General features: G+C 45.1%; 1 protein-coding gene across 2 annotated transcripts; it reads right to left on the reverse strand.

Annotated features, from left to right (window-relative positions):
* Window positions 1-3,456: 3,456 nt before the first annotated feature.
* LOC123059641 (uncharacterized) lies at window positions 3,457-5,200 on the reverse strand. Of its 2 annotated transcripts, none has more exons than XR_006427519.1 (4): window positions 4,603-5,200; window positions 4,318-4,470; window positions 4,033-4,258; window positions 3,457-3,962 (listed from the first exon to the last, which is right to left on the reverse strand). XR_006427519.1 is itself a non-coding variant. In XM_044482155.1 (4 exons), the coding sequence occupies exons 1-3, from the start codon at window positions 4,841-4,843 to the stop codon at window positions 4,188-4,190; spliced, it is 465 nt and encodes a 154-aa protein (XP_044338090.1). In that variant the 5' UTR covers window positions 4,844-5,200; the 3' UTR covers window positions 3,457-4,065; window positions 4,163-4,187. The 2 variants fall into 2 exon arrangements, 1 of the variants encoding a protein (XP_044338090.1); XM_044482155.1 differs by having other exon boundaries at window positions 3,457-4,065; window positions 4,163-4,258.
* Window positions 5,201-22,961: the final 17,761 nt, after the last annotated feature.

A 22,961-nucleotide genomic window follows, 5' to 3' on the forward strand; every position in this document is an offset into this window, starting at 1 on the left:
ACACCTTCACGTGTAAGGCCAGCCCGAGGCCCGAAAACTACTCCTTTTCAACACCTTCACATGTAAGCCTGCCCAAACACAACCTGAGGCCTGCAAAATATTCCTTTCTGACACCTCCACGTGTAAGCCCGGCCCGAACACACGTCGAGCCTAGAAACTTACTCCTTTTTGACACCTCCACGTGTGTAAGCCCGGCCCAAACACAAGCCCGAGGCCCAAAAATTTCTCCTTTTCGACAGCTCCACGTGTAAGCCTAGCTTGAACACATGGCCAATGCCCAAAAAATTACTCTTCGACACCTCAACGTATAAGCCCGGCCCGAACACAGGCGTGAGGCGCAAAAAATACTCCTTTCGATAGCTCCACGTGTAAGCCCGGCCCAAACACAAGCCCGAGGCCAAAAATTACTCCTTTTTGACACCTCCACATGTAAGCCCGGCCCAAAAACAGGCCCGGGGCCCAAAAATTACTCCTTTTGACACCTCCACGTGTAAGCCCGGCCCAAACACAGGCTCGAGGCCCAAAAATTTCTCCTTTTTGACACCTCACCGTGTAAGTCTAGCTGTCGGTGTCAAAACCGGCAGACCTCGAGGTAGGGGGTCTCGAGCTATGGTTCTTCGATCTAGGGTAACAGGAACGAAGGAGACGATGTTTACCCAGGTTCAGGCCCTCTTGATGAAGGTAAAACCCTACATCCTGCTCTTGTTCATATTGATGAAGATGTATCGAGTATAGAGTTGATCTACCTCGAGATCGTAATGTGTGGTCTAACTCTAGGGCTAGGTGAATAATTTTGTGTTGATGTCCCCTCTACGAGCTAAACCCTATGGCTTATATACATGCCAGTGAGGGTATCTAGGGTTACAAGGTCGGTAGCTATGAGCTAAGCGGCGACAAAAATCTTGGAGTATATGTCAAGTCTTCAGGAGAGACAGTCTTGATCGCGCCTCCTGCGTATGGCCTCCGGAGTCCATCTTGATCACGAATATGAATCTTAAGAACCTCCTCTGCATCATGTGGATAGAAAAGATACTTGATCAAATTTTCATCCCATGCCTTTCTCCCACTCAAGAACAAATCAGAAACCCACTTCAATCTAGTATTATGCCTTTTAGCTGAAATTTTAAGTCTAGTGCTCCTGGGTAACCAATTATCCCTCCAAATATTAATGCTAGATCCATCACCCACCGCCAAATGACACCATTCTTAAGCAATTCAAGACCATGCATAATACCTTGCCAAGTCACTGATGCAGACCGAGGAAACACTGTATCAAGAATAAGTCCATGAGGGTAATACTTTGCCTTCATCAGCTTAGCAGACAACGAATCTGGATGAACCAATAACCTCCACGCTTGTTTGGCTAAGAGGGCTTGGTTAAATAATCTGAGATCCCGGAATCCCATACCTCCCTTACCTTTAGACCTTGTTAATTTGTCCCAAGCTAACCAATGTGTTTTTCTTCGATCTTCCTCATCTCCCCACCAAAAATTCCTGATAATCTGTGTTAACTTCTCACAAAGGGAAGCCGGGAACTTAAAAATACCCATAGCATACACGGGTAGAGCTTGAATAACTGATTTTATTAAGTCTTCTTTCACCCCACACGAAGCGTATTTCTCTATCCAGTCAGAGAGCCTTTTCAAAACCTTATCTTTAGTAGATTGAAACTTACCAGCTTTCATTCTTCCGTCAGGAACCGGAAGACCAAGATATTTATCTTCGAACCCATCGACCGCAATTTTTAAGATTACCATAATAGCCACTTGATTCTCTAAACTGCACTTTTTCCCAAACATCATGGAACACTTATCAGGACTTAACAACTGCCCAGTCCCTTTCTCGTACTTCATCAGAATATTTTTAATGACAATTGCTTGATCAGTGGAGCCTTTGAAAAATAAAATACTGTCATCCGCAAACAGCAAGTGAGAAATACCTGGAGCTTGTCTAGTCAAATGAAACTCCTGAAAAGATCCTCTGGCTGAAGCATCATTAAGCAGCAAAGAAAGTGCCTCAGCAACAAAAAGGAACAAGTACGCAGATAAAGGGCTCCCCTGCCTGAGTCCCCTACAAGGTGAAAAAGACTCCAACAACTGTCCATTGAAGCGGACGACAAATTTCACCGATGTAACACACAACATAATCCAATTTATCCACCTCGGCGCAAAACCCAAAGCCCCCATCATACTTTGCAAGAAATGCCAGTCTACGCGATCATAAGCTTTCGCCAAATCCAACTTATACGCACATAATTCCCCTCTTAAATCTTTAAGCGTACTCAACGAATGCATACATTCAAAGGCTATGAGAGCATTGTCAGAAATTAACCTTCCCGGAATAAACGCACTCTGAGTAGGGGAAATCATACCATTAAGGAGCGGCCTAAGTCTATTAACAAGGTATTTGAAAATAATCTTGTAGATAACATTGCACAAACTGATCAGCCTGAAATCTTTAATAGACTGAGGGTTCTTAATTTTCGGGATGAGAACAATAATTGTGTTATTAATCCCCTCAGGCATAACTCCAGAAATAAAAAAACTATTGGACAGCCTTAACAATATCCTCCTTGATCAAACCCCAATTCTGCTGGAAAAACCTTGCAGGAAAACCATCCGGCCCCGGAGCCTTTAACGGCCCCATTTGGAAAAGCGCATCACAAATCTCTTGATCCATAAAAGGTTTGCAAAGCTCCATATTCATATCATCAGAGACAAGGGGATTGACCAGCGAAATAATATGGGACAGGTCAACTAAATCATCACATGAGTAAAGTTGTTTAAAGAACTAGATGATACCCCGCGCATTGCTGCGGGAATTTGTAGCATCGTATAGGAGAAGGATTTAGTAAGTGAGTAAATTGTAAACCGTGAAAAAAAATCCTTCAAAAAGTTATGAGAGACTTCAAAATTTTAATTGATAAAGAAGGTTAGCTTGTCGGTTTCAAAAAGTTTTCATAGTACCAAAGTAGTGAACTTTTTGTCAGATTATCAATGAAGATTGAACCAATGAATGATGATGCATATGACAATTCTTAGTTGAATATGCTGGAACAGACAGACCTATTATGAAGATTAAAAAGGTGAATTAGCTATTTTTACTTGAACACGCTGAAAGAGATAGCCTTATATGGAGAACAAAAGGGTTATCTAAGGTGACTGAGTGAAATTCTGAAGACGTACATTTCACAGAACTGAAAATGTGTCGCATCAACTAACCTCGTCCATTCTTATCTGACAAATACAATGGTTCTTTTCAGGAGAATACATAATAGTACATCCAATAGGGACTACTAAATATTGAACTGGTTCGAAGCACCATAACTAAGAAAAACACATGTTAAATGTTGCAGATCTTCACAAACTGAGGAAAAAAGTTCGACTGAAAAATACCAGTTCTTGACTTCTTGTGTAATCTCTACTTGGATCGTGAACCATATACTACATCCTAAGATCAATTTAGGCGGATTCAATATTCGCTGGGCATAAAGACCAATCATGATATAGCAATATATTGATTCTACATAATAAGAATCAGTTTGCGCTAGCCCCATCGGACATAATCTATTAAAAAATGTAGTAGCACATACGTGATACTTTCATTCAACTATGTGTGTTGGTGATTCCTGTCTATAAAGAATCCAATCTCATCATAAGAATTCATATGACCGAACAAAAGGAAATCATTGATATGCTCCAGCGCCATATGACATGAAAGCATCAGTCGAAGATGCGGAGAACATGCCAGGAAATTTATTTGGATCCATCTGCAGCAATGGCCTTCCTGCAAATGGCACATTACAAAGAGTAAAATTTCACGAAAATCTAGTTATGTAGATCTACATCCAACCTGACTGAGAAAATGGAGATGGCAGATCAAGATGAGCGACATGACTGGCTCAGGTATCATTCATCGTCTAGTTTGAGTTAGATAAACATATGCGTGCGGCAGCCTATAATCTGTTGCAAAAAAAAAATCAAGTGTTCTTCATTGTTGTATCCAATTGATTGCAGATTGAAAGACACTTACCACTTCTTCCAATTAAATCCAAACACCATGAATCTGGTACATCAACAAATTGAACGGGTAGGAAGCAACAGTCAATAAGAATCCCAAATTATGCAAGATGGTTGAACACCTAATAAAGATGAAGGTGTACATGTAGAGTGATTCGGATTTGCCGATCAGGTGGCCGCGTGGTGGCACCGTGGCGGCAGCGAGGGCTCCAGTTTTGTCCGCCCAACACACTTGGTGCCTGAAGGAGAAGGGGATGAGCCATGGTAGAGGCTTGAACTCACGTTCAGGAAGACGTACCATAGAGTTTTTCAGATTCCCAAGCAGGCGTCCTGTAGGTGCGGTGGTGGCAGCCAGGTCTCCAATTTTTCCCATCTAGACACTGGACGGAGATGAGCATCGACGAAGGAGGCTTCAACTCGGTTTGACTTCCCAGAGCAAACATTAACAAATCTGGATAGGAGTTTGGACACCCAGCTATTGATAGTAGTGATGCAAATAGAGAAGATCGGGAGGGAGAAGAAAATCTACCAGATTCGTCTAGAAAATAGCATGGGAGACGATGGATGAATTAAACTTGTGTACCGTGGCCTGATGGGATTGCTTGCCGCCGCTGCCGGCTTCTTTTGCCCCAGATGGTTCGTGGCTGTCTGTGCGAGGAGGGGCCGTACCAGGGCAACGCCTGCGCACAGGCTTCCTCAGTTGCGCGGGATGGCCGCATCAGGCGCGTCCGGAGCGTCCGGCGTGAGAGGCCCGGAGCAGAGCGTCCGACTGGAATCGGGGCCGCGACGGCGATGGCCGCGTCTGGTGCATCTGAGGACGCCATCTGGCGAGGAAGGACCGGAACAGAGCAGCTCGTCCGAGGCCGCCGGCGGAAGGAGGTCCCGGAGCAGAACAACGGTGCGCGCACAGACTGATTTGGCTGCACCGGGATTGCGGCATCGATCACTCCTTCCACGGGAAAAAGGTTGATGGGAATCCAACGCGAGCGCCATAGCTAAGAGCTCGAACGTGCTTACAATCAGGAAGGGCCTTGGTGCGGTGCGGGAGGAAGTGCCTTGGTGCGAAGTACTGTGTATAGTGCGAAGGTATTGGAGGGACGGGGAGATTGTAAAACGGAGGGGTGGATGATTGCTCACATCCCCCATCCGTTTCATGTGCGTTTGTGGTGGGGAGACCGGGAGTGGCAGAAGAATAGGAGAAGATGAGCAGTCGGGGAAATTAAGGCCTGGAGACATGCGCAGTTGGCGGGTGGCTGGGAAAAAACTGACGGCAGACGTGGCACTGTGATAGGTGGATATGCTTTACTGAATGATGACGCGGCATAAAGCCGATGTGGACAGTTGCATGTTGAGAAAATTGGTAATAGTGAGGACAACTTCTTAAGAATGTTAGATGAGTTAGTGATACCTTTCATCTCCTCCAAAATTTCCGTGAGGCACCCATCCTCCTTCCTTAGATCAGAAATATGATTTTTCTTTGATCTCCAGGAAGCCTTCCTCTGAAAATAATTAGTATTACGGTCTCCTCCTCTTATCTTGTCCAACCGAGATCTTTGCTTCCAAAGCATTTCTTCCTTTATAAGAAGTTCATCCATCTCTTCAAGAATTTTCTTCCTTTCCAACCCTGCAGAATGATCATTCCTGCTAAACAAAATTGTAAGTCTTTTACGAGCCCACTCCACACTAGTAGAAAAGGGGGCAACGATCCAGGCCAGGTTAGCCCATTAGTCCCGGTTCAGTCTAGAACTGGGACCCATGGGGCCATTGGTCCCGGTTCGTCTGGACCTTTTGGTCCCGGTTGGTGGGACGAGCCGGGACCAATGGGCCTCGCTCCCGGCCCACCACCATTGGTCCCGGTTGGTGGCCTGAACCGGGACCAAAGGCTCCCCTTTAGTCCCGGTTCATGCCACCAACCGGGACCAATGAGGTGTCTATATATACCCCCTCGCATAAGAGCAGAGCACACTGCTCTGTTTTTTCTGGCCGAGGGGGAGAGGGCTTGGTGGTGCTCTAGCTCACCTCCTATGCACACAAGGTGTTCGATGGAATGCCCGAGCCACACTACTTAAGCTTTCTCCTCTTCAAGCTTGACCTCCAAGCTCCATTTTCCTCAATATTTGTCTAGGTTTAGCGGTCCGTCACGCCCCGTCCCCGTCTTCACCGCCGTCGATCACCCGCGCCGAGCTCATCGCCGGCACCACCGTGGTGAGCCTCTTGTTCTTATTTTCTTTCTGAAAAGAAAAAATATTCTTACTTGTATGTTTACATAGATACTTGTATTATTTTCTTACTTTTATTATTGCATCTTATATAGTGCGATGGTTTTGGTATCCGCCCCCGTCGGCCCTCGTCCTGTCTATGATTCGGATGTGGTATATATATTATCTTTATAACTATTGGTTCATTTATTGTTTATGAAAATTATGCCGACCAACGTGACATAGATTTTATTTATGTAGGATGTATGTGAATCGGAAATGCCAACCGACCCTATTGTCGAGAGGTTAAATTTAGTTGAAGAAGAAAACAATTTGTTGAAGGAAAAAATAAAAAAAAATTGAGGAGGAGAAGACGATATTGGAGTTGCATGTTGCGGATGTCGTCGATGATCACAAGATCAAGATGGATACAATGCGCTTGAAGATTAGAAAGATTAGAAAATATGCCATTCATACCGAGGCTTGGTATCATTATGCCGTTGGATCAATTGTTACCTTAGTTGTGATTATGATCGCATTTGTTTTCGCATTGAAATGTTTTACATAGTTTCAATGTATGGTTTAATTAATTAGATGCTCTGGAGAGCTATATGTTGTTAGATGAGAACTATGTATGCACTTTGGTTTTAATGTGATGATGAACTTCTATTAAGTTGGACACTTAATTATATATAATGCACGCAGATGAACCGGCAATGGATGTATGGTGATAGACACACCCGCGAGTACATTAAGGGCGTGCATGAGTTTCTCGATGCAGCTGAGGCAAACAAGCAGAATGGTTTTATGTGTTGTCCATGCACTGAATGTGGGAATATGAGGTCTTATTCTAACCGGAAAATCCTTCACTCCCACCTGCTTTACAAGGGTTTCATGCCACACTATAATGTTTGGACGAGGCACGGAGAAATAGGGGTTATGATGGAAGACGGCGAAGAAGAAGAGTACGATGACAACTATGTGCCCCTTGAATACGGTGATGCTGCAACGGGGGGAGCTGGTGAAGATCAAGAGGAACCAGACGATGTGCCCAATGATGCTGCAACGGGTGAAGCTGCTGAAGATCAAGAGGAACCAGACGATGTGCCTGATGATGATGATCTCCGCCGGGTCATTGTCGATGCAAGGACGCAATGCGAAAGTCAAAAGGAGAAGCTGAAGTTCGATCGCATGTTAGAGGATCACAAAAAAGGGTTGTACGCCAATTGCGAAGATGGCAACACAAATCTCGGTACCGTACTGGAATTACTGCAGTGGAAGGCAGAGAATGATGTGCCTGACAAAGGATTTGAGAAGCTACCGAAAATATTGAAGAAGAAGCTTCCAAAGAATAACAAATTGCCCGACAATACATACGCAGCAAAGAAGGTCGTATTCCCTCTAGGATTGGAGGTGGAGAAGATACATGCATGCCCTAATGACTGCATCCTCTACCGCGGTGCATACAAGGATTTGAGCGCATGCCCGGTATGCGGTGCATTGCGGTATAAGATCAGACGAGATGACCCTAGTGATGTTGACGGCGAGCCCCCCAGGAAGAGGGTTCCTGCAAAGGTGATGTGGTATGCTCCTATAATACCACGGTTGAAACGTCTATTCAGAAACGAAGAGCATGCCAAGTTGATGCGATGGCACAGTGAGGACCGTAAGAAAGACGGGAAGTTGAGAGCACCCGCTGACGGGTCACAGCGGAGAAAAATCAAGAGAAAGTACTGGGATGAGTTTGCAAAGGACCCAAGGAACGTATGGTTTGCTTTAAGCGCGGATGGCATTAATCCTTTCGGGGAGCAGAGCAGCAATCACAACACCTGGCCCGTGACTCAATGTATGTATAACCTTCCTCCTTGGATGTGCATGAAGCAGAAGTTCATTATGATGTCAGTTCTCATCCAAGGCCCTAAGCAACCCAGCAACGACATTGATGTGTACCTAAGGCCATTAGTTGAAGAAATTTTACAGCCGTGGAATGGAAACGATGTACGTACGTGGGATGAGCACAGACAGGAGGAATTTAACCTAAAGGCGTTGCTGTTCGTGACCATCAACAATTGGCCCGCTCTCAGTAACCTTTCAGGACAGACAAACAAAGGATACCACGCATCCACGCACTATTTAGATGACACTAAAAGTATATACCTAGACAAATGCAGGAAGAATGTGTACCTGGGCCATCGTCGATTTCTTCCGACCAACCATCAATGTCGAAAGAAAGGCAAGCATTTCAAAGGCGAGCCAGATCACCAGAAGAAGCCCGCCATGCATACCGGTGATCACGTACTTGCTATGGTCAATGATTTACACGTAATCTTTGGAAAGGGTCCCGGCGGACTAGCTGTTCCGAATGACGCTGAGGGACACGCACCCATGTGGAAGAAGAAATCTATATTTTGGGACCTACCCTACTGGAAAGACCTAGAGGTCCGCTCTTCAATCGACGTGATGCACATGACGAAGAACCTTTGTGTGAACCTGCTAGGCTTCTTGGGCGTGTATGGGAAGACAAAAGATACACTTGAGGCACGGGAGGACCTGCAGTTTGCACGAAAAAGACGTCATGCCTCCGAAGCAGTATAAAGGTCCTGCCAGCTACACTCTTACGAAAGAAGAGAAAGAAATCTTCTTTGAATGCCTGCTCAGTATGAAGGTCACGACTGGCTTCTTGTCGAATATAACAGGAATAATAAATATGCCAGAGAAAAAGTTTCAGAACCTAAAGTTTCATGACTGCCACGTGATTATGATGCAACTGCTTCCGGTTGCATTGAGGGGGCTTCTACCGGAAAACGTCCGATTAGCCATTGTGAAGCTATGTGCATTCCTCAATGTAATCTCTCAGAAGGTGATCGATCCAGAAATCATACCAAGGCTAAGGAGTGATGTGGCGCAGTGTCTTGTCAGTTTCGAGCTGGTGTTCCCACCGTCCTTCTTCAATATCATGACGCACGTCCTAGTTTATCTAGTCGACGAGATTGTCATTCTGGGGCCCGTATTTCTACACAATATGTTCCCCTTTGAGAGGTTCATGGGAGTCCTAAACAAATATGTCCGTAACCGCGCTAGGCCAGAAGGAAGCATCTCCATGGGCCATCAAACAGAGGATGTTATCGGGTTTTGTGTTGACTTCATTCCTGGCCTTAAGAAGATAGGTCTCCCTAAATCGCGGTATGAGGGGAGACTGACTGGAAAAGGCACTCTTGGAAGTGACTCAATAATATGCAGGGACGGATATTCTTGGTCTCAAGCACACTACACAGTTCTACATAACACTACCTTGGTGACCCCGTATGTCGATGAACACAAGAACAGTCTGCGCTCCAAACACCCGGAGCAGTGCGACGACTGGATTACATGTGAACACATCAGGACTTTCAGCAGTTGGTTGGAAACACGTCTAAGAGGTGACAACACTGTTTGTGATGAGCTGTACTTGTTGTCCAGGGGACCATCTTTGACTGTATTGACTTACAAAGGATACGAGATAAATGGGAATACATTTTACACGATCGCCCAAGATTAAAAGAGCACCAACCAAAACAGCGGTGTCCGCTTTGATGGAGCAACCGAGAACGGAAAGGACACATATTATGGTTACATAGTGGACATATGGGAACTTGACTACGGACATGATTTTAAGGTCCCTTTGTTTAAGTGCAAATGGGTCAATCTGTCAGGAGGCGGGGGTACATGTAGACCCACAGTACGGAATGACAACAGTGGATTTGAAAATCTTGGGTACACTGACGAACCGTTCGTCTTAGCCAATGTTGTGGCACAGGTTATCTATGTGAAGGACATGTCTACCAAACCGAGAAAAACAAAAGATAAGGAAGCGAATACATCATACGATGAGCCAAAGCACCACATAGTTCTTTCAGGAAAAAGGGACATCCTGGGAGTGGAGGGCAAGACAGACATGTCTGAAGATTATGAAAAGTTTCATGAAATTCCTCCCTTCAATATCAAGGCTGACCCAAGCATCCTGATAAACGATGAAGATTATCCATGGTTACGGAGCAATATGCAAATGACACAAGCGAAGAAAAAGTGAAGACTTTCTCCCGCAACTATTATGATGATACCATGCCAACTTTGTAACACACGAGTATGCTATGCCAACTTTTTCAGTGTTCATTTGAAAACTATGAATTTAGGTCGAATTTTCTCTATAGGTGCATCTATGTTCATTTTTTAGTAAAGTTAATCACAAACTTATGATTCACACAAATTTCAAAGAATTCAAATTTTAACTATTCAAATTTGAAAACTAATGGCACTAACAGAAAGTTTATAATTTTTCTAAAACTAATGGCACTAACAGAAAGTTTATAATTTTGCTGACCTAAAAGCAAAAAGAAATAAAAAATAAAGCAAAAAAAAGAAAATAAATAATGCAAAAAAAACAAAAAATCTGGAAAAAATAAAAATAAAAATAGCAACAATACATATTTTTTTTGTAAATAGAAAGAAAATAAAATAAATAAAGCAACAAAGAAAACAAAAAAACTAAAAAAGTGTTTTCAAATTTGAAAACTAATGGCACTAACAGAAAGTTTATAATTTTTCTAAAACTAAAAGCAAAAATATTAAAAAATAAAGCAAAAAACAAAAGAAAATAAATAATGCCGAAAACAAAACAAAAAACTGGATAAAAATAGCAACAACAAGTATTTTGTTGTAAGTAGAAACAAAATAAAATAAATAAAGCAACAAAGAAAAAAATAAAGGAGACTTTGCAGAAGCTATGATACGTGCAGATGAGGATCCCATGCACTTGGATGGCAATCCACATCCTATGCCAGGGGCAAATCCTCCACCACAGCCTTTTTGGGCAATGCCTCCTTACCCTGCCCTGGGATGGAATGTTGTGCCCCCTGGACACGATCAAGGGAACCATGAGGCTGCTAATGCCTGGGCGCAGAACATGAACAATGATGCTGGTTGGGGGCCTTGGGAAGAACCTGCTCAGCAGCCAGAACCTGCTCCTGTGCAAGACCCAATCGCACAGGATCAGAACTCCATGATTCTGTATCCCTCTTTGGACTCGGATGGTGACGATGACATGGCAGAAGTGCAGCAGCCTATGTTAAATCTTCACCCAGTTGGTCCCTTGGACCCAATTAACTTGGGGATTGTCCGTGTCTTCTATGGACCCGTCCTTCCACCGGCTATGATATGGTAACGCTCCTTCAAGTCTCTGCTGCCTGAGTTTACAATCTTTAATGTTCCATGTTCTCTGCCTCGAATTTGTTTGCCACCGATGCCTGTCAAGTTTGACTCTGATTTGGAGCAACAATGGTTGTCTGCGGTTAATATCAACAAACGCTCTTCTGTGGTACTCCAGGAGCTCAATGATGATATGCTCTGCCTGGACTCACAGCCTACAGGACATACGCGGGATATGCCAGAGCAGAGTTCTGAACCGCAAATACAGAATGAGTTTTAGTTTACTTCAGCCATAGCCTCACCTTTGGGGAAGAGACCGCGGCAGCCTCGTTTGAAGCGTACTGTCACAATGGTCGGGGAGAGCCTGGACTTTTCAGTTAGACGGATGACTCACAGCTGCGCTAAGAGAACTGGCATGAAACCAACATCTGCAATCTCCATCAAGCCAGCGCCTGTATGACGCCCCAAGGCCAAGAAGCTAAAGTTTGACTCTGCCCCATGTCAGGACAGCACTTTGCCACCACCAACACCTATCCCTACATTGCAGGTAGTCGGCGAGGCCCTTGGCATCGCCTCGGAAGACTTGATGGTGGAAAAGCTTACGGCCTCTCTTAAACCTGATCCACAACCAGATAGTTCCAATGATGAGTGAACTTTCCTATGCAGCTCTGGGGCGTCTGATTTGTTGGGTCTTTTGTTGCTTTGCTTTATTTCCGCTCTGTAGGCCTGAATCTCTGAACTTTTATGATCCTGCTGTCAGTAGCTATGCTGAAACTTGTACCGTGCTATTAAGTGGCCCAGTTGGTTACTTTCTATTTATTTTGGTTATCTATGGGGACTACAATGTTTCGTAATTGATCGGTTCTGTGCTGGCATGTGCGTGGTTTGAATTCACCGGCTAGGCAGCGTGATGTGAGAGCCAAAATTGAAGAGAGTCGCTGCTCCATTATTTGTTTGCAGGAGACTAAATGTGATACCTTTGATATCTGCATGATTAGGTCTTTCTTCCCTCGACGCTTTGATCAGTTTGCTTTTTCTCCCTCGGTGGGTGCTTCGGGTGGTATCCTGATCATTTGGAACTCCTAAGTTTTTGAAGGCCAACTTCTTGAAATCCAACGTTTCAGTGTGGTTGTTTCATTTAAGTCTGTTCATAGCTCGGAAAAATGGACAATGGTTTCAGTATATGGGCCTTGCGAGGGCCAACTTAGAGATGATTTTGTCAACTGGCTATACCACCTCTCTATCCCTTCTGATGAACACTGGTTGCTCCTCGGTGATTTTAACTTTATTCGCTCTTTGGACAATAGAAACCAACCTGGAGGTGATATAAATGATATTTTTCTTTTTAATGAGGTCATAGGCCATCTTGGTCTTTTGGAATTGACAATTAAGGGGATGAGTTTTACCTGGTTCAATATGCAGCAAACACCCCTTCTTGAGCAGCTTGACTGGTTCTTCACCACCTCAGACTGGATTTCCCATTATCCTAACACAGTGGTCTTTCCATTGGCCAAAACCACGTCGGATCATGTGCCTTGTGTGGTGTCCATTGACACAAATATTCCTAAGTCCAACGTTTTTAGATTCGAAAACTTTTGGGTGGACATGCCAGGCTTCATGGACTGCGTTCATAATTCTTGGGAGGCTCAGTTTTTGCTGATCTCTCTGCTTCGGCTGTGTTAACTAGGAAATTTAAACGGCTGAGATCGGATTTGAGAGCTTGGAGTAAGAAACTATCTTACCTTAAGAAGCTAACGATGGACTGCAACAAGGTTATCATCTTTTTTGATCAGTTGGAGGAGGTTAGACCTCTGGTTCGAACGGAGTTTAACTTCAGGAAAATAGTCAAGCTTCACTATGAGCGTTTGCTGAAGCTGCATTATATCTATTGGAAACAGAGGTGCACCATCAGATACATTAAGGTGGGTGAGGAGAATTCGAAATTCTTCCATGCTATGGCATCGGAGCACATGAGGAGGAACTCAATAGCCAGCTTGAAAACTGCGGGAATGGTTGATCCGGTTTCGGACCATGATCAAATGGCGGGAATCCTGTGGGATTCTTTTAAAAATAGAATGGGCAATGCCCAAGGGATATCTATGGGCTTTGACCTAACAAATCTCATCCAGCCCATCCAGGGTCTGGAGGAACTGTCTCAACCTTTCTCTGACGATGAAATAAGGAAGGTTTTGAAAGAGTTGCCCCCTGATAGAGCACCTGGCCCAGATGGATTCAATGGTCTGTTTCTTAAACGCTGCTGGCCGATAATTGAGCAGGAAAATTATCTCTTGAGAATATTAATGGTTCTCTCATTACTCTCATACCCAAGATGCTCTCTCCTAAGGGGCCAGATGATTTTCAGCCTATTTCTTTGACTAACACTTGCTTTAAATTTCTTACTAAGATGTTAGCAAACAGGCTGCAAAAAGTGATCCTTCATTGTATCCATAAAAATCAATATGGGTTCTTGAAGAGTAGATCAATCCAGGACTGCTTAGCTTGGGCTTTTGAATACATCCACCAGTGCAAACAGTCAAAGAGACCCATCATAATTCTGAAATTAGATTTTGCAAAAGCATTTGACACTGTGGAGCATGAGGTTGTGTTGCAAATGCTTAAACACAATGGGTTTGATGACAAATGGATAAGCTGGGTCAAATGCTTAAACACAATGTTTTTCTTAATGGCATACCAGGCAAGCAGTTTCAGTGCAAGTGTGGTGTCAGACAAGGTGATCCTCTGTCACCTGTGCTATTTGTAATTGCTGCCGATCTCCTGCAGTCAGTGGTCAACCAGATGTTCTCGCATGGAACCCTGACTCTCCCAATTCCTTCACATGACCAGGATTTCCCTATAATCCAGTATGCTGATGACACTGTCATCTTTTTGACTGCCAAAGATGAGGAGTTGGTGGCTCTCAAAAATATGTTGCTCACCTTTCAACAGTCCACTGGGCTTCGAGTTAACTTTGCAAAGTGTTCCATGATTCCTTTAAATATTGATGATGTGGAAGCTGCCAGGCTAGCTGCTTTGCTTGGATGTAAACTTGGACAACTACCATTTACTTATCCGGGTCTGCCGCTTGGTACTACCAGGCCCAGAATTATGGATTTTATGCCTTTGGTTGATGCCTTGGAGAGGAGACTGACAGCTAGTTCCTCCATGCTAAACCAAGGCTCCAGGTTGCAGTTGTTAAGTTCAGTCTTAACTTCCATGCCCATGTATTTCCTCTGCAGTCTACAGCTCCCACCTGGTATCATTAAGCAACTTGACAGGATCTTCAGGCAGTGCTTGTGGAGAGGAAATAGTGATGCACCAAAGCAATCTCTGGCTGCATGGGATCTGGTCTGTAGGCCTAAGGAAAAAGGAGGACTTGGAGTGATTAACTTGCATATCCAAAATAAGGGCCTCCTACTTAAGCATCTTCACAAATTCTTCAATAAGGCAGACATCCCATGGGTTACTTTAATCTGGAATAGTTACTATGATGATGGAGTTCCACATGCTACAGTCCCAGTTGGGTCATATTGGTGGAGGGATATACTCAAGCTCTCTGATGCATATACTGCAATCTCCTCAGTTCACATCAATAGGGGAGACTCTGCCCTTTTCTGGTCTGATGCTTGGTTAATTGGTGGCTCTTCAAGACCCCTATGTTGGAGGTTACCTAGGCTTTTCTCCTTTGATATTAATGACAAACTCTCTGTGGATGAATTCCTCATCTCTCAGGACCTATACTCAATGTTCTTCTTGCCTTTGTCACATGAGGCTGCTCTGGAGCTGCAAGTTTTGGAAGCTTGGATCATGGATTTACATAGAGACATCACTCTGCCAGATGTTTGGATATGGCCTGGAAAAATCTGGTGAATACTCTGCCAAGAGATTTTACACTCTTATGCATTCTCATTTGCCAACCATCTTGCCATGTAAGTGGTTGTGGGATAGCAAGTGCACCATGAAGATCAAAGTCTTTGGTTGGTTGTTGTTTTTTGATAGACTCAATACCCGGGACTTATTAATTCATAGGCACTGGAGATCACCTATGGATGACAATCTCTGTGTTATCTGCAATGAACTAGTCTATGAGGATAGGTTGTACTTGTTTTTTAACTGTAACTTCAGTCGCAGAGTATGGAATTATATTTCCATTGATTGGTCCAGGGGCTCTGAAATTCAGCAATGTATTCAGCATGCAAGATCAAGGTTTAATCATCCCTTCTTCTTTGAAGTTATGCTCACTGCAGCTTGGAATATATGGATCCTCAGGAATGGCAGGACTTTCAGAGGAGAAAATGCAACCTTTGCTGCTTGGAGATGTAATTTTGTACATGATCTTACTCTTCTAGCTCATAGAATGAGAGTAAATATTAGAGACAAGTTGTATGCTTGGATTAACTCTCTAACTTAGCTACAGGTAGGTAGGTAGTTAGACTCTGTTTTTTCTTCCTTTTATTCCTTGCTTTCTTCACTAGCTTGTACAGTTGCTACTTCTTTATTTAATAAAGGGTTGTGGAGCTTTGCTCTACAATAAATATTCAAAAAAAAAACAAAGAAAAAAGTGTTTTCAAATTTGAAAACTAATGGCACTAACAGAAAGTTCATAATTTTTCTTAAACTAAAAGCAAAAAAGAATTAAAAAATAAAGCAAAAAACAAAAGAAAAATAAATAATGCAGAAAACAAAAAAAATGGAAAAAATAGCAACAATAAGTATTTTGTTGTTTTTTTTGAAAGTGAACGACAGTGGGAGAGGCTCCCACTGACTTTTGTATTACTCACAAAGAGATAATTACATAGATGTTACAAAGGGGGTTTTAAAATGGTCCCCAACAATAAGTATTTTGTTGTAAGTAGAAAAAAAATAAAAAAATAAAGCAAGAAAGAAAAAAAAGTGCCACCTACTGGGCCCCCACGGCCTGAATACGACTAGAAACCCTACCATGGGCCAGGATTCAGGCCCGCAGGAGGCCCAGTAGGCCCATAGCACACAGCACAGGATTAGGCCCGAAAGCCTACATTTGAGAGGAGCTCGAGAGGGAAGGCGCAACAGCACTTATAAATCACTCTTGAGCTCTCTCAGCTAGCGAGGTGGGACTAAAGTTTTGGCGCGGGGCAGTACAAGGCCTTTGGTCCCGGTTGGTGCCAGCAACCGGGACTAAAGGGGGCATTGGTCCCGGTTCGTGGCACAAACCAGGACCAATGCCCCCCTTTAGTCCTGGTTGGTGCCACCAACCGGGACCAAAGGCCAGCCTGGCCTTTGGTCCCGGTTGGTGCCACCAACCAGGACTAAAGGGGGGCATTGGTCCTGGTTTGTGCCACGAACCGGGACCAATGCCTTTGCTATATAAGCCAGCACTTAGGAAATTTTCACATTTCCCTCGCCAGTTGCCCCTGACGACGCTGACCTCCTCGACGCCGCCCGCCGCCCCCGCCGTCGCCGTCGCCCATGCGCTCGCCGGCCGTCGCCCGCGCCCTCGTCACCAGCGCCCGTCGTCGCTATCGCCCGCGCCCTCGCCGGCCGTCGCCCGCGCCCGTCATCGCCGTCGCCCCTCATCCGCGCCCTCGCCGGCCGTCCCCTGCCCCGACGCGTCGCCGCCTCTGTGAGCACCGCGCGTCTGCCGCCCCCGCCGCCGCCGTGCAATTTTTTTAATTATACATGTTGTTTTTACATGTTTTTCGATTTTTCATATATATATATGTATGTATGTTTTTTTAGATATATGTTTTTTTGATGTATGTTCATATATGTATGTATGTATTTTTTACATGTTTTTTGTATGTATGTATGTATTTTTTCAGTTGTAATGATGTTTTAAAAATACATATATGCAAAAGTTAGATTTTTAATTAGAAAAGTTTTATCTATATATGTTCTCTGATTTAGTACATTTTAGGTTAGTTTCATTTTAAAAAAAGTTTTATATATTTAGGAAGAAGGAATACAAGGAAGAAGAAGGAAGAAAAGGTTTTATATATGAGGGTCGAGAGGGGGTCGACGGTCGCCGAGGGGTCTAGGGTCGAGAGGGGGTCTAGGGTCGCCGAGGGGTCGAGGGTCGTCGAACATGAGAGGAAGAAGAGGATAAAAAAGAAGAGGAAGAAGAAAAAAAGAGGAGTAGAACTCCTCTATTCTTTCTTCTCCTCTTTTTTTCTTCTTCTTCCTCTTTTTTTGATCGGGAACGAGGGTCGTCGAGGGTCACCGAGCGGTAGAGGAAACCCTAAATAGCAAGTATCGTCAGTGTGAGATGCATGTGGCCGTCGGTGTCGGACAGTACATCCACGTCCCACAAGTGACGCGGGCTATCTTCTCCTCTATTCTTTCTTCTCCTCTTTTTTTTCTTCTTCTTCCTCTTTTTTTTATCGGGAACGAGGGTCGTCGAGGGTCGCCGAGTGGTAGGGGAAACCCTAAATAGCAACTCTCTTTTTTTTCTTCTTCCTCTTCTTTTTTTATCCTTGAAGCGTTGTCGAGGCCACCCCAAACCCTATAGAAGCAGCGTTGAGGCCACTAATTAATATTAGTTCTACGTTTGCCACTAATATATCCATCTTTCATGTTTGAATAATAATTGCCATGTTGTAAATATTTGTAGAAACTATGGACACCGCCCTAGACGAAGTACAAGAAGAGTTGTTGGGGGACATAATCGCACGAGGAAGTGATGCCGTCTGCTCGTTGTTTCTCAATGACACCGATGGTCTGGAAGCAGGTGGCTATGATTATGATGGCTCCGGTGACCCAATGCCGGTGCAAGAAGGAGACCGTGAGGACGGCTCCGGTGACCCAATGCCGGTGCAAGAAGGAGACCGTGATAACGTCTCCGATGACTGAACCGAGTCTGGCCATGTATATATATTAGTTAAGCCTATGCTGACTAGCTAATTGATGCATTCATTGTTTTGGTATGTACACATATTAATTAAGTCTTTGTTCTTTTTTCTAGCCCTCCGGATCAAGCACAACTTCGGTAAAGAGACGAGGCCCGAAGAAAAAGTTGAGCTCGGATGAAAGGTTTGAGATCATAGCAATCTCGCCCGACGGCCAACCGATTGAACCCATCCGGACAAAGAGCGCATTTGTTGCTCAGTGTGGGGTTCTGGTTAGGGACACGATCCCGATCAGCATCCAGCAATGGTTAAAGCCGGCTACAGAAGACCCTGAGGTGTCTTATGTCAATGATATGCAGAAAAATGATCTTTGGACTGAGCTGAAGTCAAATTTCACCCTACCGCCAAAGGATGATCCGGAGAAGCCAGTTAAAGAGCAATTAATCAAGTCTTTTGCTCTTAAGAGGATGGAAGAACTATTCAGGAGGTGGAAGAAAGAGCTGAATAAGTTTGTCGATAAAAAAGAGACACCAGAATTCAAGGGCAGATATGAGAAGATCAGAGATCACTGGCCCGCATTTGTGGCCCACAAGACATCGGAAAAGAGTAAGAAGATGTCGGCGACAAAGAGGCAAAATGCTGCGAAGAAGAAGCATCACCATCGCACGGGGTCAGGTGGCTACCTCGTAGCCCGGCCTAAGTGGGCCAAGACTAAGAATAATCTGGTTGATAAAGGGATCGAACCAGAGACAATTAACTGGCCAGACCGTTGCCGGACTTGGTTCTTCGGGGCTAGCGGAACCTTGGACCCTGTATCAGGGAAATGCATTTGGATGAACGATCAAATGGAAATACCAGTCGAGAGGCTTCAACAGTATATCGAAGCAGCGCAGCAAGGTACGTTCATTCCAGACAGAGAGAACGACGAGCTCACAATGGCCCTTGGGAATCCTGAGCACCCTAGACGGACACGAGGCACGCCAGGCTCTATTCCGTGGAAGGATGGGTTTCCGGACGCAGGCGGTTACAAATGCCACGAGAGGAGGAAGAAAGTGGAGCAGACCCAACTACAGGCGCTGCACGCTAGGGTACAAGCGATAGAGGAACGAGAAGCAAATCGCAGCAAACGAACTGCCGAAGCTTCCCCCGAAGCTACCCCGCCATCTCAGCAGAGAAGCAGCATGGCTTCCACTGAGCTGCTTCAGCCGGAGCATGTCTTGATGGCTCCTGCCAGCTATCCCGTGGATGCTATCACGGAGTCTCAAAATTGCCACCTTATGACGCAATGGATTAATATGAAGGTCAAGGCGGCTGTTGGCTCTGTTTTTCCTACTGAACCCGGTGCAACTTTTCACTGCCGGCCGATTCCAAAAGGATATGCTAGGGTGATGGTGGATGAAATAACGGAGGGATTTGAGGACCTCCAGCTTGACCACCCTACCGGTGAAGGGGAGACTCGGTTGGGTTCTGCTCTGAAGACACCATGCCTATGGCAGAAGGAGCTCATCAACCTTCCAAACTAGACGCCTCCGCCTCCTGCTCCTCCTCCGGCGAGTCAGGGCACTCCGCCTCCTCCACCGCCTCCTCCTCCGGCGAGTGACGACCAGGGCACTCGGCCGACTCCTTCTCCGGTGCGTGGCGGCACTCCGCCTCCTTCTCCGCCGGCGCCGGCGCGCCCGAGCAGCCAGCCTCCTCCTTCTCCGCCTCGTCAGCAAGGGCGGAAGAGACCTGCCGCCGCTCCGGCTGCTCCGGCGCGTCGTAGTCCTTCTCCTCCGCCTCGTAAGCAAGTAAAGAAGACAACCGCTCTGTCTGCTTCGCCGACGTCTAGCAGTACAGCCAGAGGCGGGAGGACATACAGATTCGGTCCTTTTCTGAAGACTCTAGAGAAGTTACCATACGAGAGGACCCCGGAGGAGAACGCTGAGATCGTGCGAGAAGAAGTGAGGAACTTCTTTGAAGGGGTGAAAGCAAAGAAACATCCACCTCCGGAGGAGAAGGTAGATCCGGTGAAAGCGAAGCGCACTCTGGCTGCCCTGACAAAACCACCCAAGTCTCCGCCGAAAGGCAACTATGAGCGCATTATTGGAAAGGAATTTGCCGAAGCAGAGCGGTCGGGAAGTTCCGTCAGTGATCAAAGGCTAAAAGAACGACGAGCTAGGAAACAAATTGCCCGGCTCGGCGAACAAGCGAAGCAATCATGCCCCCCACTCAAGGTGCCTAGCGACATCGACGCTAATGATCCGAGGATGGTGCCCGGTTATAGCAATCTTGGAGATTACCTGCCCGACGATGTACATTATGATTTCATGGAGGTGCTATTGGGGAACGTAGTAATTTCAAAAAAAATTCCTACGCACACGAAAGATCATGGTGATGCATAGCAACGAGAGGGGAGAGTGTGATCTACGTACCCTTGTAGACCGACAACGGAAGCGTTAGCACAACACGGTTGATGTAGTCGTACGTCTTCACGGCCCGACCGATCAAGCACCGAAACTATGGCACCTCCGAGTTTTAGCACACGTTTAGGTCGATGACGATCCCCGGACTCCGATCCAGCAAAGTCTTGGGGAAGAGTTCCGTCAGCACGACGGCGTGGTGACGATCTTGATGTTCTACCGTCGCAGGGCTTCGCCTAAGCACCGCTACAATATTATCGAGGATTATGGTGGAAGGGGGCACCGCACACGGCTAAGAAAACGATCACGTGGATCAACTTGTGTGTCTAGGGGTGCCCCCTGCCCCCGTATATAAAGGAGCAAGGGGAGGAGGCCGGCCGGCCCTATAGGCGCGCCAAGGAGGAGTCCTCCTCCTAGTAGGAGTAGGACTCCTACTAGGAGGGGGAAGGAAGTGGGGAGGGAGAAGGAAAGGGGGGCGCCGCCCCCCTCTCCTAGTCCAATTTGGACTAGGGGGGAGGAGGCGCGCGGCCCACCCTGGCTGCCCTTCTCTTTCTCCACTAAGGCCCATATGGCCCATTACTTCTCCCGGGGGGGGGGGGGGTTCCGGTAACCCTCCGGTACTCCGGTTTTCTCCGAAATCACCCGGAACACTTCCGGTGTCGGAATATAGTCGTCTAATATATCAATCTTTATGTATCGACCATTTCGAGACTCCTCGTTATGTCCGTGATCACATCCGGACTTAGAACTAACTTCGGTACATCAAAACTCATAAACTCATAATATAACTGCCATCGAAACCTTAAGCGTGCGGACCCTACGGGTTCGAGAACAATGTAGAGATGACCGAGACATGTCTCCGGTCAATAACCAATAGCGGAACCTGGATGCTCATATTGGCTCCCACATATTCTACATAGATCTTTATCGGTCAGACCGCATAACAACATACGTTGTTCCCTTTGTTATCGGTATGTTACTTGCCCGAGATTCGATCATCGGTATCTCAATACCTAGTTCAATCTCGTTACCGGCAAGTCTCTTTACTCGTTTCGTAATACATCATCTCGCAACTAACTCATTAGTTGCAATGCTTGCAAGGCTTAGGTGATGTGCATTACCAAGAGGGTCCAGAGATACCTCTCTGACAATCGGAGTGACAAATCCTAATCTCGAAATACGCCAACCCAACATGTACCTTTGGAGACACCTGTAGAGCTCCTTTATAATCACCCAATTACATTGTGACGTTTGGTAGCACACAAAGTGTTCCTTCGGTAAACGGGAGTTGCATAATCTCATAGTCATAGGAACATGTATAAGTCATGAAGAAAGCAATAGCAACATACTAAACGATCGAGTGCTAAGCTAACGGAATGGGTCAAGTCGATCACATCATTCTCCTAATGATGTGATCCCGTTAATCAAATAACAACTCTTTGTCTATGGTTAGGAAACATAACCATCTTTGATTAACGAGCTAGTCAAGTAGAGGCATACTAGTGACAATCTGTTTGTCTATGTATCCACACATGTATTATGTTTCCGGTTAATACAATTCTAGCATGAATAATAAACATTTATCATGAAATAAGGAAATAAATAATAAATTTATTATTGCCTCTAGGGCATATTTACTTCAGGTGCAGATACAAAGATACGAGTACGGGAAGCCTCTCGTCAAAGATGAAAGATCTCTATCAACGATGATGCGAAGATTGCATAATTGGTACTTGAAAATCTGTAGAGAGTCTGGGGGGAGGAGTACTTTGTATGTGAGAGTTAAAAAGGAGCATGACCTCGTTGGAATTGAACCGTTGCATGTTCCATTTGAGGAGTTCTTTCAGTTTTTCAATCAATTGGCCCTCGATAAAGCAACGGTCACCTGCTACTGTCTGTAAGTAGTACTACTTCTATCATTAAGTCTCTCTATATAGCTCAGCTCTTTCATTGCATGTATTTATAAATATCCTCACTATATTATGCAGATTGAAGATCGTCGAATTGAAGAAAAGACAAATCGGTGATATTGAGTTCATTAACACAAATCTCATAGATGCAACTTAGGTTAAATTTCATGCCACAGATACCGAGGCCAACTTGCTACGATCGTTGGTAATAAATGAAAACAAAGATATAATACTCTTTCCTTACAACTTCAAGTGAGTGTTACTGTCTTGTGCATATTCGGTTTCCCTTATATATTAGTCAAGGTTATAGTAATGTAATTGATGAGTTATGCATGCGTGTGCAGTTTCTACTATATTCTCCTAGAGATTAAGCTTGAGCAGGGACTAGTAACCGTCTTAGACTCAAGACGAAAAGATCCCCAGGACTATG

Source organism: Triticum aestivum, chromosome 3A (genome assembly GCF_018294505.1).
Source record: "Triticum aestivum cultivar Chinese Spring chromosome 3A, IWGSC CS RefSeq v2.1, whole genome shotgun sequence".
In the NCBI taxonomy this organism is placed as follows: Eukaryota; Viridiplantae; Streptophyta; class Magnoliopsida; order Poales; family Poaceae; genus Triticum; species Triticum aestivum.